This window comes from Pseudorasbora parva, chromosome 16, assembly GCF_024679245.1.
Source record: "Pseudorasbora parva isolate DD20220531a chromosome 16, ASM2467924v1, whole genome shotgun sequence".
In the NCBI taxonomy this organism is placed as follows: Eukaryota; Metazoa; Chordata; class Actinopteri; order Cypriniformes; family Gobionidae; genus Pseudorasbora; species Pseudorasbora parva.
Window position 1 is genome coordinate 16,094,102 of NC_090187.1, and position 13,205 is coordinate 16,107,306.

Consider the following 13,205-nt stretch of genomic DNA (forward strand, 5'->3'; position numbering starts at 1 on the left):
AAAGGGAACGTCTCAGGTTACGTATGTAACCCTAGTTCCCTGAGGGAACGAGACGCTGCGTCGCTCTGCCATACTCCCGGCGTGTCCGTGATCACTTACTTCAGGCTTTATCAGAAGTTAGTTCCTGTTTGTTTTCACGGACGCTTAATAGCTTCCGGTCGATGACGTCATCACGCCGACGATCGATCTTTTTTCCGATGGAATGGTTCTACAGGCGCTTCACGACACATTAACGCAGAGGCGTTCTCACAGCGTTTCGACGCAGCGTCTCGTTCCCTCAGGGAACTAGGGTTACATACGTAACCTGAGACGATATTTAATATAGCTACCTTGGTGTAGAAAATAAATATGAAAATGGCTGAAATTTCGAAAATGTTCAGTTATATGGTGTCAAATTCTTCCTGACAAAAAAAAAGAAAAAAAAAAAAGACAAAATACCTTTCAAGTTTAGCATTTTTCAAAAATAGATGATATTTAATATAGCTACCTTGGTGTAGAAAATAAATATTTAATAATTTGATCATGGAGCCACAATATATCTGTGACTGAAACATATAGGGCCTTTAAAATTAAGGTTACAAAAGAAGAGTTTATTAAGAATGAGAATATAGAAGGATATTGAGATATATTTAATACTTATACACAATATGGGAAAGATATTCAATTGTGATGACAGAAAAAAAAAGATACATTTCTAGTTTCAGCATTATTTGTTATTGGTGAGACCATTGAAAATGTGTACCAATTTACTCATGGAACGACATTGAGATCCTGTATCTCTGGAAATTAATGGGCCTTAAAAGTTAAGGAACCAAAAGTAAAAAATGTTTGAAGAATTAGAATCTATTAAGTTATCTTCAAATTGAGTTGCAGCCGTGCAAACTTTGATAAAAAAAACACGAGTGCTTTTTCCCATTTTTGAATAGTCACCGTTGGCATATAATGCATCAAAGATTGCTAATGTCATCCAATTTACTCAAAAGATACCAATCTCTGTACGAAAAAAATAATGATGCTGCCATCACTACAAAATATCAAATTACTCAGTAAATATACATCTGTCACATTCAATAATTTGTCTTTTTCCCCTTAATTTATGATTATCTTTCTTCAGTGACAAAATTAACAAAATCCAGGAAAGTTTCTGAAATCTGGTTGATTTCGACACAGAATGAAAATATTACTTAACCCCCTTAAATTAAATTAAAATTTTAAATTTAAAGACAATTTATTAATTTATATTTTGTATTTATTTTTAAATATTTTTAAATTCAATGTGCTGCTTGGATTTATTGAAGCTGTGTTTAACAGTGATAATGCAATGCTTGTTATTTAAAGAGATTTCATAAAAGTAAAAGAAAAACAAAAAACAAAACAAATTTTTTTATTTTTTAAGTAAATCAACAACTTCATTATATCATGTTTCAATAACATATGCAAAACAGGCATTGTATATGAGTCGTCTGCATAAATTGTAAGTCTTTTCATTGCATGCATTAGGAACATTATGTCTACAAGCCGGTTATTGATTGGTCCAATAAGCATACACCAGAGATATGCAGACAGAATGTAAAACTATTTAATTTGTGTTTCTCTTCCCATTATGGCATTTCTTGTGTTTCTCTCTGGATGTAAAAGAATGATATAGCATTTTGGGGCAAATATGGCCACCAGTAATCCAAAACTGGAAGCTAAAATGGCAAATATCTCCACAGCCACTGCATATTTCCCTGGTGAGCTGACATATGCTGGAACAAATGCAATCCACACAGCACAGAAGATCAACATACTAAAGGTGATAAATTTTGCTTCATTAAAATTATCTGGAAGATTTCTTGCCATGAAGGCTAATAGGAAGCTTACTGCTGCTAATAGTCCAATGTATCCCAACAGCATAGAAAAACCAGCCACTGAGCCAATAGCACATTCAAATACTATTTTAGAACGGATATACTGGTTATTTTTATGGGGTGTTGGAGATGCAGTTGATAGCCAGACTGCACATATCACAACCTGTAGGGCTGTTAGGACCAGAACTGTGCACCGTTGTTGAACTGCTCCAAACCATTTCATTGCTCCTTTGCCCTCTGGTCGAGATGCTTTGAACACAGCTATTACCACCATAGTCTTGACCAGGATACTGGAGATACACAAGACAAAGCTTATGCCAAACACAGCATGTCTTAACTGACATGTCCACAACTGTGGCTGACCAATGAACAGAAGCACACACATGAAGCACAGTTTGAGTGACACGAGGAGTAGGAAACTGAGCTCTGAATTGTTGGCGCGTACTATGGGAGTGTTATGGTGAAGAGCAAAGATGACCATCACAAGAGCACAGAAGAAGGTGCCAAGCAGGGAAGCAGTGGTTAGAGAGATGCCCAGAGGTTCATCATAGGACAGAAACTCTACATCTTTAGGGACACACTGATTTTTATCTGTATTGGACCAGAACTCATCTGGACACATTGTGCACTCAATAGAATCTGTGTTTAAGAAAGAGAGAAGGCAAGATTTTAGGAGGAAACTGGGATATTTTCAAATTATTTGCCAACAGTAAACTCTTCAATAGAATAAACACCTGTTGTATTAGAAATTTCTCCATCTCTGCATGGTAGGCAGTCAAAACAGCAGACAGGAAGGCCCTTCCTGGTGGCTCGTCTGGTTCCTGGAGGGCAGCTCTCACTGCACACTGACTGTGGGGGCTGAAAGAGACATCATCATTCATGTTTATCACTTGTCCTTACTATTAATGTATTTGTCTTAACAGCATTGACTTTCATTTAGAATATATTTATGCAAAAATGATGATATTAAAGGGATAGTTGACCCAAATAATTTGTGAGAAAACGAACAGTTGGCCTGTTTATTTAATTTTTTTACCTCAAATACAACACTATGTACCAAAGGCGCGAGTGTGGTCAAATGTAAAAGATACAGTGTATCACAATGGGATACAAGCGGCGGAAGTGATCTCTTGCACTTCTCTCTTAGCCATATTGTGTAATTTGACCTCACTTACAGGGCGTGGGGACGGCTGACGTACATAGTGTTGTATTTGAGGTAAAAATTATGTAAATACTGTTCAGTTTCTCACACAAACCAACTGTTTTGTATCTTAAGACATCATTGTATTGTCATGAGTCACAAGGCTTAATATGGATTTGTATGTCTATGTGTTTTTTACTCTCATAGTGGCTCTCATAGAAATACACCACATTGACATGCATTATACGAGCAACAGTTGGAGTTAAACATTTGTGTTCTACTGAAGAAACAAAGATACCTACATCTTGGATGCCCTGGGGGTAAGCAGATAAACATCACATTTTCATTTTTGGGTGAACATTTCCCTTAACATGCAATGATAGTTACGTTTTGTGTCTCAAAGTTCCAGTAAATTGCTTCTTCATCCAGTCTAAACACCATCCCTGTTGCCACTCCTTCACTTACAACACCGACTGTGTAGATACTTATTGACTTATCAGAGCTTGGCTGCCAGTTTAACACATCATAGATGGCCAGAGCATCTCCATTCTTATCAAATGACACATGATCCCCAAAGCCTGTGGTGAAGTTCACTTTTTGTAGGTAGTGAACCAGCTGTACAGTTTGCAGACATGAAATTTGAATTAATATAGTGCACACATTTAGTTGGTCTACATACCTACCTATGGGTATACCTGTGGGTCTTACCTGCCAGGGTTTCAGGTTGATTATGTTGGCACAGCTGTTCGCAATGAACGGTCCTCTACCATCCTCACACTGAAACAAGTCATGAAGCGCATGTGCCAGAGCATAAACTGCCTTATAGACATTATATGCTGCCCTCAAACTTGAAATATCAGTGTATGGTGTGTTCGTGGTGGTCAGATCCTCCTGTCCTGTACAGACCTTTTTAACTTGCTCTCCATCTATCTCTTTATCCCCTGATTCAAAACTGCACCCAAACATGTTCTCCCAGAAGATCCTCAACATATTATTTCTTGTGTCATTGCTGGGAAAAAGACGTAGCAGAAAGTCATGAAGCCCCTGAATTTTTCCACGCCTAACGGCAATGCCCAGTGTCCCCCTGAGGAAGGGTGTGAAACGTGGAGTGTGGTATACAGGTGAGGTGGCCCAAGCTTCACTTGCAATCCACTGCCTGCCTGTCATGTTCTGCAACACCACCTCATCCATTAAAGGCAACAGAAAGGATGACGTGGAAAAAACAACCACCACTCTAGCTGTAGAGGCCTGAATCACTCCAATTATGCGCTGAATATCTCTGTGGTTGTTATCATGGGGCAGGATTTCAGAAAAAGCAACACAATGTCCAAACACCTGTATTTCCTGCAGAAAGGACTGAGCAGCATAGATGCCATAGTCATCATCACTGTAGATGAGACCAACCCAGGTCCATCCAAAATGCCTCAAGATCTGAACCATAGCCCGCACCTGGAATGCATCACTAGGGATAGTTCTGAAGAAAGAGGGGTATTTTTTCCTGTCACTCAAACAGGAGCAGGTGGCATAGTAGCTTACCTAATTAGTGCGAGATGGAAAAAGAATAGAGAACATGAGCCAGAAAAATAGAGTGACAAACAAGAACAAAAATGATCAATGTTTTTGTCTCTTTTTTTATACACACAAACAGATTATACGTTTGGAGATGAGAAAAAAAACATAATATAGGACATCAAATATATGCATACAGTGTATTTTTACTTTTTTCATTCCATCTTACTATAGGTACTCGAAACAATCCCAGAACACTGGAAATTGCAATGGAAGGAGTTGAACTTGGATCCCCCACAATCGCAATCACTGGTGGTGGGCCAGTGCAGTTTAGGTTTGAGAAGGACTCCTCTGTCCCACTAGCCAGGGATATGGCAGCCCGGAATGCCATTCCTAGCCTCACACAGTTGTCATAAAGATGATAACCAAGAGTGATGTTAGGCAGCAGATTGGGATTCTTATTAATCTCATCTATTGCAAAAGCCATAGTCTGTGCCTGCTGGAAGCTTTCCATATCAAATCTAGGAGAAACAAATGATAAATGTTGACATTGAATGATGCTAAAAGATAATAAAAATACAAATGTATAGAACTATTAATACATTTCACATACATCCGCATTCAAGTATCACCTGCAGACTTGTCAAATACAAAGAAGCTTCAATACAACATTTTTTTCTTTTATTTCTGTCAACTCAGCACTGCTGTCAAATTAAATGCAATAAAAGAGGACAAGAACATTTACATTTCTTCTTATTATTTATTTTTAAATATGTATTTCTCTTTAATAGTAGCAATAAGGCTGGCTCAGACTCACTTTTCACAGTGTGGTGGTTCTGGTTCTGTTTTAAAGCTCAGCTCTGGGAACACTGTGAAAAAATGAACCTGAAACAGGCCTCCAAGTATAACATCTCCATCCTGGTACATTCCATTCAACTTGAAGCGTCCCTGGAGCCGACAGGTACTTGATCTGAGGATTGAAGCTGCAGAGATACTGTTAAATGATAGGTATAGAGAAATATACAGTGTGATCTTCATCTCTTGCCCTTTCTCACCCACTCAGCTAACTAATTTATGATGAAGGTTTGGTTCAAGGGGTGTTACTTTAAAAGAGCGGGCGGTGACATTCATGTAAATCAGGATGTCACCATTCGACCTCATCACGATTTCCTTTTCTAAACAAGGTTAAGAAATTACAACTTTAACCCTATGGCATCTGAGATGTTTTGGGGCCCTTGATGTTTTGACATGCCCTGACATTTGTACTCATTTCAGCTACTTATAACATACTACTGACCAACATGTAATTTTGCTGTATTCAACATAAACTCAAATACAATAATATGTGAGCAAAATGGATGCACATTTTAAATTGTGCAATTAAAAAAAAATATTACAAATTATATGTGGTTACTACGTTTTGGGGATTTTTATAAAACTATTTTAATGAGTTTAAAATAAGTTTTATGCTCAAAGTCTGCATTTATTTGACAAAAAAAAAAACAAACATAATATATTCTCTCTGGATGGGAGACAGAGTCTTCTCTGGTCAGGGGCTGGGGCCAACACTGGAGTCAGGTTAGGGGCCAAAGCCTTCACTGGACTCAGATCAGGGACTGTTACTGATTTAGACCAAAAGTCAATTAGCCAGTGCTCCCCAGCTGGTTCGGGTGAATACTGATTTCCAAGTGTGGTTCTCTTGGCTGAAGACTCAGGCATGGCGGCCATCTTGACTGAATACTTAGGCATGGTAGCCATCGTGGCTGAAGACTCTGGATCCGATTTGAAGATTTGTGTTAAAGGGAAGATTTCTTTCTTTTTCAGTCCTCTTTTTCGCTGGAGATTAAGGAGCAGTTAAGATTATCCCGATGTTAATGGGATATGGAGGATTTGGTTGCAGGCTTGGGGTGAGTGGGAGTGTCCAAATCACTTTCGGGATGGGAATGGATTATGGTTGTTCGTATATTCTTCAACAATGAAGTCGGAACCATTAAGCCAGAGGATGAGGTTTATGGACTCAACTAAGGGTAAATAATTCCCAGGGTGACAGAAACCAAATAACCTCTTCAACCAGTTCCATCTGAATGCAAGCATTTAGCATTGTATCGCTCCAACTCACCGGATGGGAAAACTCTAGGGGTGTCCCGACTAAGGATTTATCTTTCTATAGTCGACTGATATTCAAATCATCTCTATGTGTGCGTGAATTGGGAGGGGCACTGTTATGATAGATACAATGAAATACTGGTGCGAGGATCCAAGTGCAAAAAAAGGAAAATTTATTAACAAATAAAACAAACACAAAATCAGAAATATAAAATACAAATTAAGAGAGATCACAGGGAACCTGGAAACATAGAAAATACAACTATCCGACAAAGACTTACAAACACAAGGAGCTTATAAACGGAAGTAATCAAGAGTGAACAGGTCAGAGAAATCAAACACTAAACAGATAACAAGGGGGAGGGATCAGACATGGACACGAGCACATGCCCAAAATAAAACACCCATGTGCTACACCATTGGTTCCCAACCTGGAGTCCGCGCCAGGACATGCTTTGAGGTAGAGCTTAGATCGGGATCAAAAAAATCAAGCCCGACCCTACCCAGGCCTGTGCACATTGTGGCCGAGCCCGACACATTAACTGTAATTATGAGCCCGAGCCCGATTTAAACTCGACCATTTTGAATACGTAGGTGTTCTGACGAGAACGAGTCTGTAATGAGCCGAGCGCAGCGAAGCGGACCGGTGTGACTCATGTTAAAACTAACATTGATGAACTGAAATGAGTTGATAACATTGCTGTTTCTCCAGAGCAACTCTACAGCCTAATCAAATTATGTTGCAATATTTTTCTGTTTAACACTGTGAAGCTGCTTTGAAACAATCGTCATTGTTAAAGCGCTAGTTATATAAATAAAGTTAACTTGACTTCATTCAGCTCAATAAGCTGCAGGTATGCGCTCATGAACCCCTCACCGGTAAAATGATGTTCGCTTAAATCCAGCTCAGATATTTACCTATAGCTTTACCTCAGGGCTTACTACTGTAGGAATAACCTCGCTCAATATGGGTGGGTGTAACCCGAACTGAATTCTGTACCCTTCTTCTACTGTGTGCAGGACCCATTTTGAGATATTTGGCAGAAGATCCACACTGCCAGAAAATCTACTAAGGGAACCAGCCTCTCGAGGCTGGCCTCTGGTTTTCTCTGAGCGGTCAGCTCGGTGTCCTGTAACGGCGTACTGGCAGGAAGAAACCGAATTGACCCCCTGAGAGCCCTCGTGGGAGGGCCCGAACATCCCCACGCCGCTACGTTTCCGGGAAAAACCCTAAGCCCCGCTTTGGAGGTTGTGATCTAGATGGTAGAAAGCGCTCATCTAAGACGGGCTTCCTGCTTCATGGCTGGCCAGTCAAGGCTTAATCTAGCTACAGCACGAGTCACAACCTCCAAAAGCTCCTCTTGAGCGTGTGTGTGTGCAAGCTAAATGTGTTCTTCATCCAGGCTCACAACATCCAGTTCATTGGAACTGGAATGCTGATGAGCCTGCGCCTCAGCACGAGCAAAAGAAACCGCAGAGCGTGCTTCTAGCTCGTGAACTGAAACATGAGATCCAGCGGGTAAGGGCAGAGATAGGGGATCACCCGTCTCTAGCCCCGCCGCTGGATCCATTTGCGATCCCCAGGACGCGAGCCTTCGTCGTGCCTCAGCAACAGCGGGACCCGAGCCCTGAGGACCGCGAGCCGAAGCACCCTCCTCAAAGAGTGCTTGGCGGGATTGAAGCGTTTTCATGGGGAGCTTCTCCAAATGCTAACAGCCAGCCCCCTTGAGGGCTGACTGGGCATGCTCTAATCCCAAACACATAACACACAGATCGTGTGTATCCCCACCAGTGATGTAGCGAGGGCAGGGAGTGACACACTGTCTGAACTGTTTGCTCGCCATTATCTTTCTTTTTTCGAAGACAAATTCACACATCAAATAGACAAACAATATTTCACACAGAGCGCTTGTGAAGACACAGAAGCTGACGCTGTTTGGTCCGGATGTGCTTTATAGCTTCCTGGTCAATGACGTCACCCACCTATGACATATCGCCACGCTATTGGACAGATTTCACGAGTGCTTCATGATGCAATCACGCAGAGGCGTTCCCATAGCGTTTCGACGCAGCTTCGAGTTCCCTCGAAAAGGGAACTAAAAATTTACAAAAGATACAATCACTAAATATGAAATTGGAAAAATACTGCTGATGATAAAGTAAGAACAATTTAACTAGAAAAATATACATCATAATTTCAAAATAACCCTACTCAAATCTTTTACACCATACATTTAAAATGTTGTACATTACAGACATTGCGTCTAACAGATGCAAAGAAAGATGATGTTTAAAGAGGTGATGAATTGAGAATTCAACTTTCCCTTGAGTTTTTGATATATAAAAGGTCATGGTAATATAAAAATATCCTCTAAGAAGTTTCAGAGCTGAAAACTTCCTTGTTAGTCAAAGAAAAGCTTTTATAGACACCAGGCCCAGCAAACAATCTTGTGCTTCATTCTTACGTCATAGCACTACGAAACACTGCCTCTACAGCATGTCTAATCCAGTAGCCTCACCCACCGACTCATGGAGCTGATCCGTTCGTGCTAGTTATTGCCAACAACAATAAAATGCAGAGGAAGATATCGAGATATTGCGCTATTCCTGTTTGTGGAAGAACACATTATATAATAATTGATCTGACGCATTGGGATATGCATCAATACGTTATATACTCATCATTTACTAATGGTTTGATCATCATTTGTTCATTATTAGCAATTTATTGAGATAATGGTATGCTGACATTTCCGTGATTAATAATATATTAACTAGTAACTTAACCATTTACAAAGGATCTGTTTGATTATTTTATGATATTGTGGAGTACAATAAGTGTTGAGACAGGAGACAGAGATGTGTCGAGTCAGCTTTACTAACCACTTATATATAATCACCAAACTGTACAACAAGCAATGTAAACAACTGTCACACAACGTTAACCCGCAACCAACTCTCTTGGAAAACCTGCTCCCTTAAAGGGACCGCGTCTGGGTGAATGTCTCATACAGTTTAACTTGTTGGTTACAACACAGGCCCCCCCCAGAATTCACCCATAATAACAGGCCCAGCCCGACCAGGTACCCGAAACAGAACAGTCCAGCTCATAACAGTCCCTAAGAGTCAATGTATAGGGGGGCGGGCCAGGCGGGACAGGGACAGTGTTAGGGGCATGGGCAGGGGCCGAGGCTGCCGCAGGAGGGCGCCCTCTCCTTGGGGGTGAACCAGCTGAAGCGGTTCACCAATAGGGCTGGGGGAGGCCATGTTGAGACGCTGGAATTGGGACAAAGGCATCTGCAATTTACCGGGACACGGCACAATGGGAGGCAACTGACCACAGGCTGTGGCATCTGGAATGAACTCTCCCGGAACGCACAGGGGTTGGGCATACACCGGCTCAGCCGATGAGGCCTGAAGATCTTCCTTGAGGGTGGAGCAAAGGCCCTGTGGAAGTGGACCTGTTCGCGTCTCGCGAGACGTCCCACTGTCCACTGTGGTTTTCTCTCACACATCCAGGGGTTGGATGCCATGGTGCAGACGTGGCCTAGGCTGCGTCTGTACGCCTTTCCCCCAATCGCTCTGCTCCCGGGAGTCCTGGAGAGGGTTCGTCGACAGGGGGTCAGCCTACTTCTAGTGGCGCCCCGTTGGCCGACCCGAGTTTGGTGTCTCAGATATCATAGCTCTGCTGGCAGGTCAACCATGGCAGATTCCTCTGAGGAGGGATCTCCTGTCTCAGGCGGCGGGCACGATATTTCACCCCCGACCAGAGATTTGGAACCTTTGGGTCTGGCCCCTGGTGGGGCCAGGTACCTAGAGGCTGGCCTGTCGGCAGGGGTGGTAGAGACCTTACTCAGATCCAGGGCTCCATCTACCAGGAGACTGTACAGCCTCAAGTGGAATGTCTTTTCCACTTGGTGCGGGGAACGTGAGGTGGACCCAGTTAACTGCCCGGTGGCTTCAGTGCTGGAGTTCCTCCAAGATCGTTTCTCTGCGGGTCTGACCCCGTCCACACTCAAGGTGTACGTGGCTGCCATTGCGGCTTTCCACACACCTCTGGGTGATGGGCCTTTGGGTAGGCACCAGCTGGTTGTACAGTTCCTCCGTGGGGCTCGGAGGATGAGGCCTGTGGCTCAGTCCAGAGTTCCTACTTGGGACTTGGCAGTGGTTCTCGGAGGTTTGGCTGAGGCCCCCTTCGAGCCATTGGAGCTGGCGGAGCCAAAACACCTGACTTTTAAAGTAGCTTTTCTCCTCGCTATTACCTCTCTTAGGAGAGTGGGAGATCTCCAGGCCTTGGCGGTAACGCCAACTTGCCTGGAGTTTGCCCCGGGTGGAGTAAAGGCTATTTTACATCCTAGGCCGGGTTACGTACCTAAAGTCCCATCAAGGGTGGTCAGGTCACTGGTTCTACAGGCATTTCATCCTCCGCCTCATGTGACGGCGGAAGAAGGGAGACTTCACCTACTCTGCCCGGTTCGGGCACTTAGAGTCTATTTGGAGAAGTCTGCACAATGGAGGAGATCTCAGCAGCTGTTAGTGTGCTTCGGTTCACCTAAGAAAGGGTTGCCTGCTTCTACTCAGACAATCAGTAATTGGATTGTCCAGGCAATAACCATGGTCTATCGGGTGCGCAGTTTGCCTTCACCCTTGGCCGTGAGGGCTCATTCCACCAGAGGCATGGCCCCTTCAGTGGCCCTCCTTTCTGGGGTCCCCTTGCAGGATATCTGTGAGGCGGCTGGGTGGGCCACCCCGCACACTTTTATCAGATTTTACAGCCTAGATCTCCCTGCGACGCCTGGCGCTAGGGTGCTCCAGTCCTAGTTGTGCCCGGTCTCCGGCTTCACACTAGGGCAGGTGCTACCCTCGGTGTGGCCTAGTGGGTACTCATCCCCATTTCGTCGTTCCGACGCAGTGTGAAGTTCCCTCGATAAAGGGAACGGCTCGGGTTATGTATATAACCCTTGTTCCCTGAGAGGGAACGATCACTGCGTCGCGCCGCCACACCTCGGCACGCCTGGAGCGCATGCTTCAGAGCAAAAAACTGCCGCCATTATGCGCCGGCTCCCCTTTTATACTTCCGGGTACGCCGTCACAATGACGTCATCACGCACGCCAATCGGATTGGTCTAGTTTCTATTCAGACTTCAGAGCCGCTGATGCTTAGGGAGCATCCCCATTTCGTCGTTCCGACGCAGTGTGAAGTTCCCTCTCAGGGAACAAGGGTTATATACATAACCCGAGCCGATTTCTGTTGTATTATTTTAAGGGAACCAGGTTTCAATTAATTATGGATCTAAACAAACAAGTAAACAATGAATGGCAAATGTGTTCTCTTTTTATTTAAATGAAGTGCAACAAATAGTTTAGGTTAAATTAACAGGAAGTTAACCTTTTTTGCTCTCATTTTCAATAAAAGTACAGTAAGTGCAATCAACATACTACTACTGCTACTTCTGCTTGTTTTTCAAAATAAAAATATTACAATATTAATATCAGAAATAAAGTGCAACTAACAACTCCTCAGGTTTAATTAACAGTAGGTTTACCTGCTACTTTTGCTGTTGTGTTTCAACATAAAAATAATACAAATATAATATTAATATCAAAAATAAAGTGCAACCAACATCTCTTTAGGTTGAATGAGCAGTGGCTGAACCTGCTACTACTACAAACAGCGAGCGACTTATTTAGAATATCTCTGTATTTTCTAAAGCCAAAGTTTCCACACACTGGACTGCAATGGTGGCTTTGATAATTCTCACTCGTTGGTTTCTGGTCTGTCATCCACTGTCATGACAAATGCTTTCCGTGCTATGTTTTGTTTTCTTTGCGCTGCTGCTGGCGCCTGTGTGACATCACACATAGGCAGACTGAGTAACTTTAACGCCTTTATCATTAAAAGTGCTAAGAAAAAACATCCATATAAAGTCTGACGTGCTTAAATCAAATCCATTATTTCTATTATCAATACAATTGATTGATTACCTTTTAAAACGATATTAGATAGATGTCCGGAAAGCCTACTTGCCGAGCACAGATCGATGTAGTTGGATCATAGGAATATAAATCGATACATCGATGTAGTGTTCATGTAGTGTCGTTACCCCCCTATCGCATGAGTTGGGTCGCATGGGGGAGGAAACAGTTCACTATGCCCAGAAACTCCTGCAGGGTCTTCACAGTGCATGGGCATGGGGAACTGGCTACAGCGTCCACCTTAGCAGGGAGGGGGATGGCCCCCTGCGGGGTGACGTGGTGGCCGAAGAGAGTGATGGACGGCTGTCCAAACTCACACTTGGCCGGGTTGATGATGAGACTATGCTCACTGAGCCAGCAGAACAACTGCCGGAGATGCACCAGGTGGTCGTCTGCGGATGCACTGGCCACGAGAATTTTGTCCAAATAAACAAAACAGGAAAGGCCTGTCCCGCAGCACAGAGTCCATAAGCCACTGAAACGTCTGTGATGCCCCCTTGAGGCTGAAAGGCATGCATAGAAACTCAAAAAGGCCAAATGGTGAGATGACTGCTGTCTTGGGAATATTTTGTGGGTGGACCGGCACATGGTAGTAACCGCGAACCAGGTCCACCTTTGAAAAG

The 13,205-nt window shown here is 43.1% G+C and overlaps 1 protein-coding gene across 1 annotated transcript; it reads right to left on the minus strand.

Moving 5' to 3' along the window:
- Nucleotides 1-1,575: 1,575 nt before the first annotated feature.
- Nucleotides 1,576-5,538, minus strand: LOC137043150 (extracellular calcium-sensing receptor-like). Its single transcript, XM_067419303.1, has 6 exons — nucleotides 5,318-5,538; nucleotides 4,730-5,021; nucleotides 3,700-4,527; nucleotides 3,379-3,606; nucleotides 2,585-2,708; nucleotides 1,576-2,489 (listed from the first exon to the last, which is right to left on the minus strand). The coding sequence occupies exons 1-6, from the start codon at nucleotides 5,536-5,538 to the stop codon at nucleotides 1,576-1,578; spliced, it is 2,607 nt and encodes an 868-aa protein (XP_067275404.1).
- Nucleotides 5,539-13,205: the final 7,667 nt, after the last annotated feature.

Coding starts and splice junctions, on each gene's coding strand:
- LOC137043150 (XM_067419303.1), bottom strand. CDS start 5,538: ATGAAGATCACACTGTATATTTCTCTATACCTATCATTTAACAGTATC. Junction 3,607..3,699: donor TCAACCTGAAACCCTGGCAG/GTAAGACCCACA, acceptor CAAACTGTACAG/CTGGTTCACTACCTACAAAA. Junction 2,709..3,378: donor GGAACTTTGAGACACAAAAC/GTAACTATCATT, acceptor TGTCTCTTTCAG/CCCCCACAGTCAGTGTGCAG.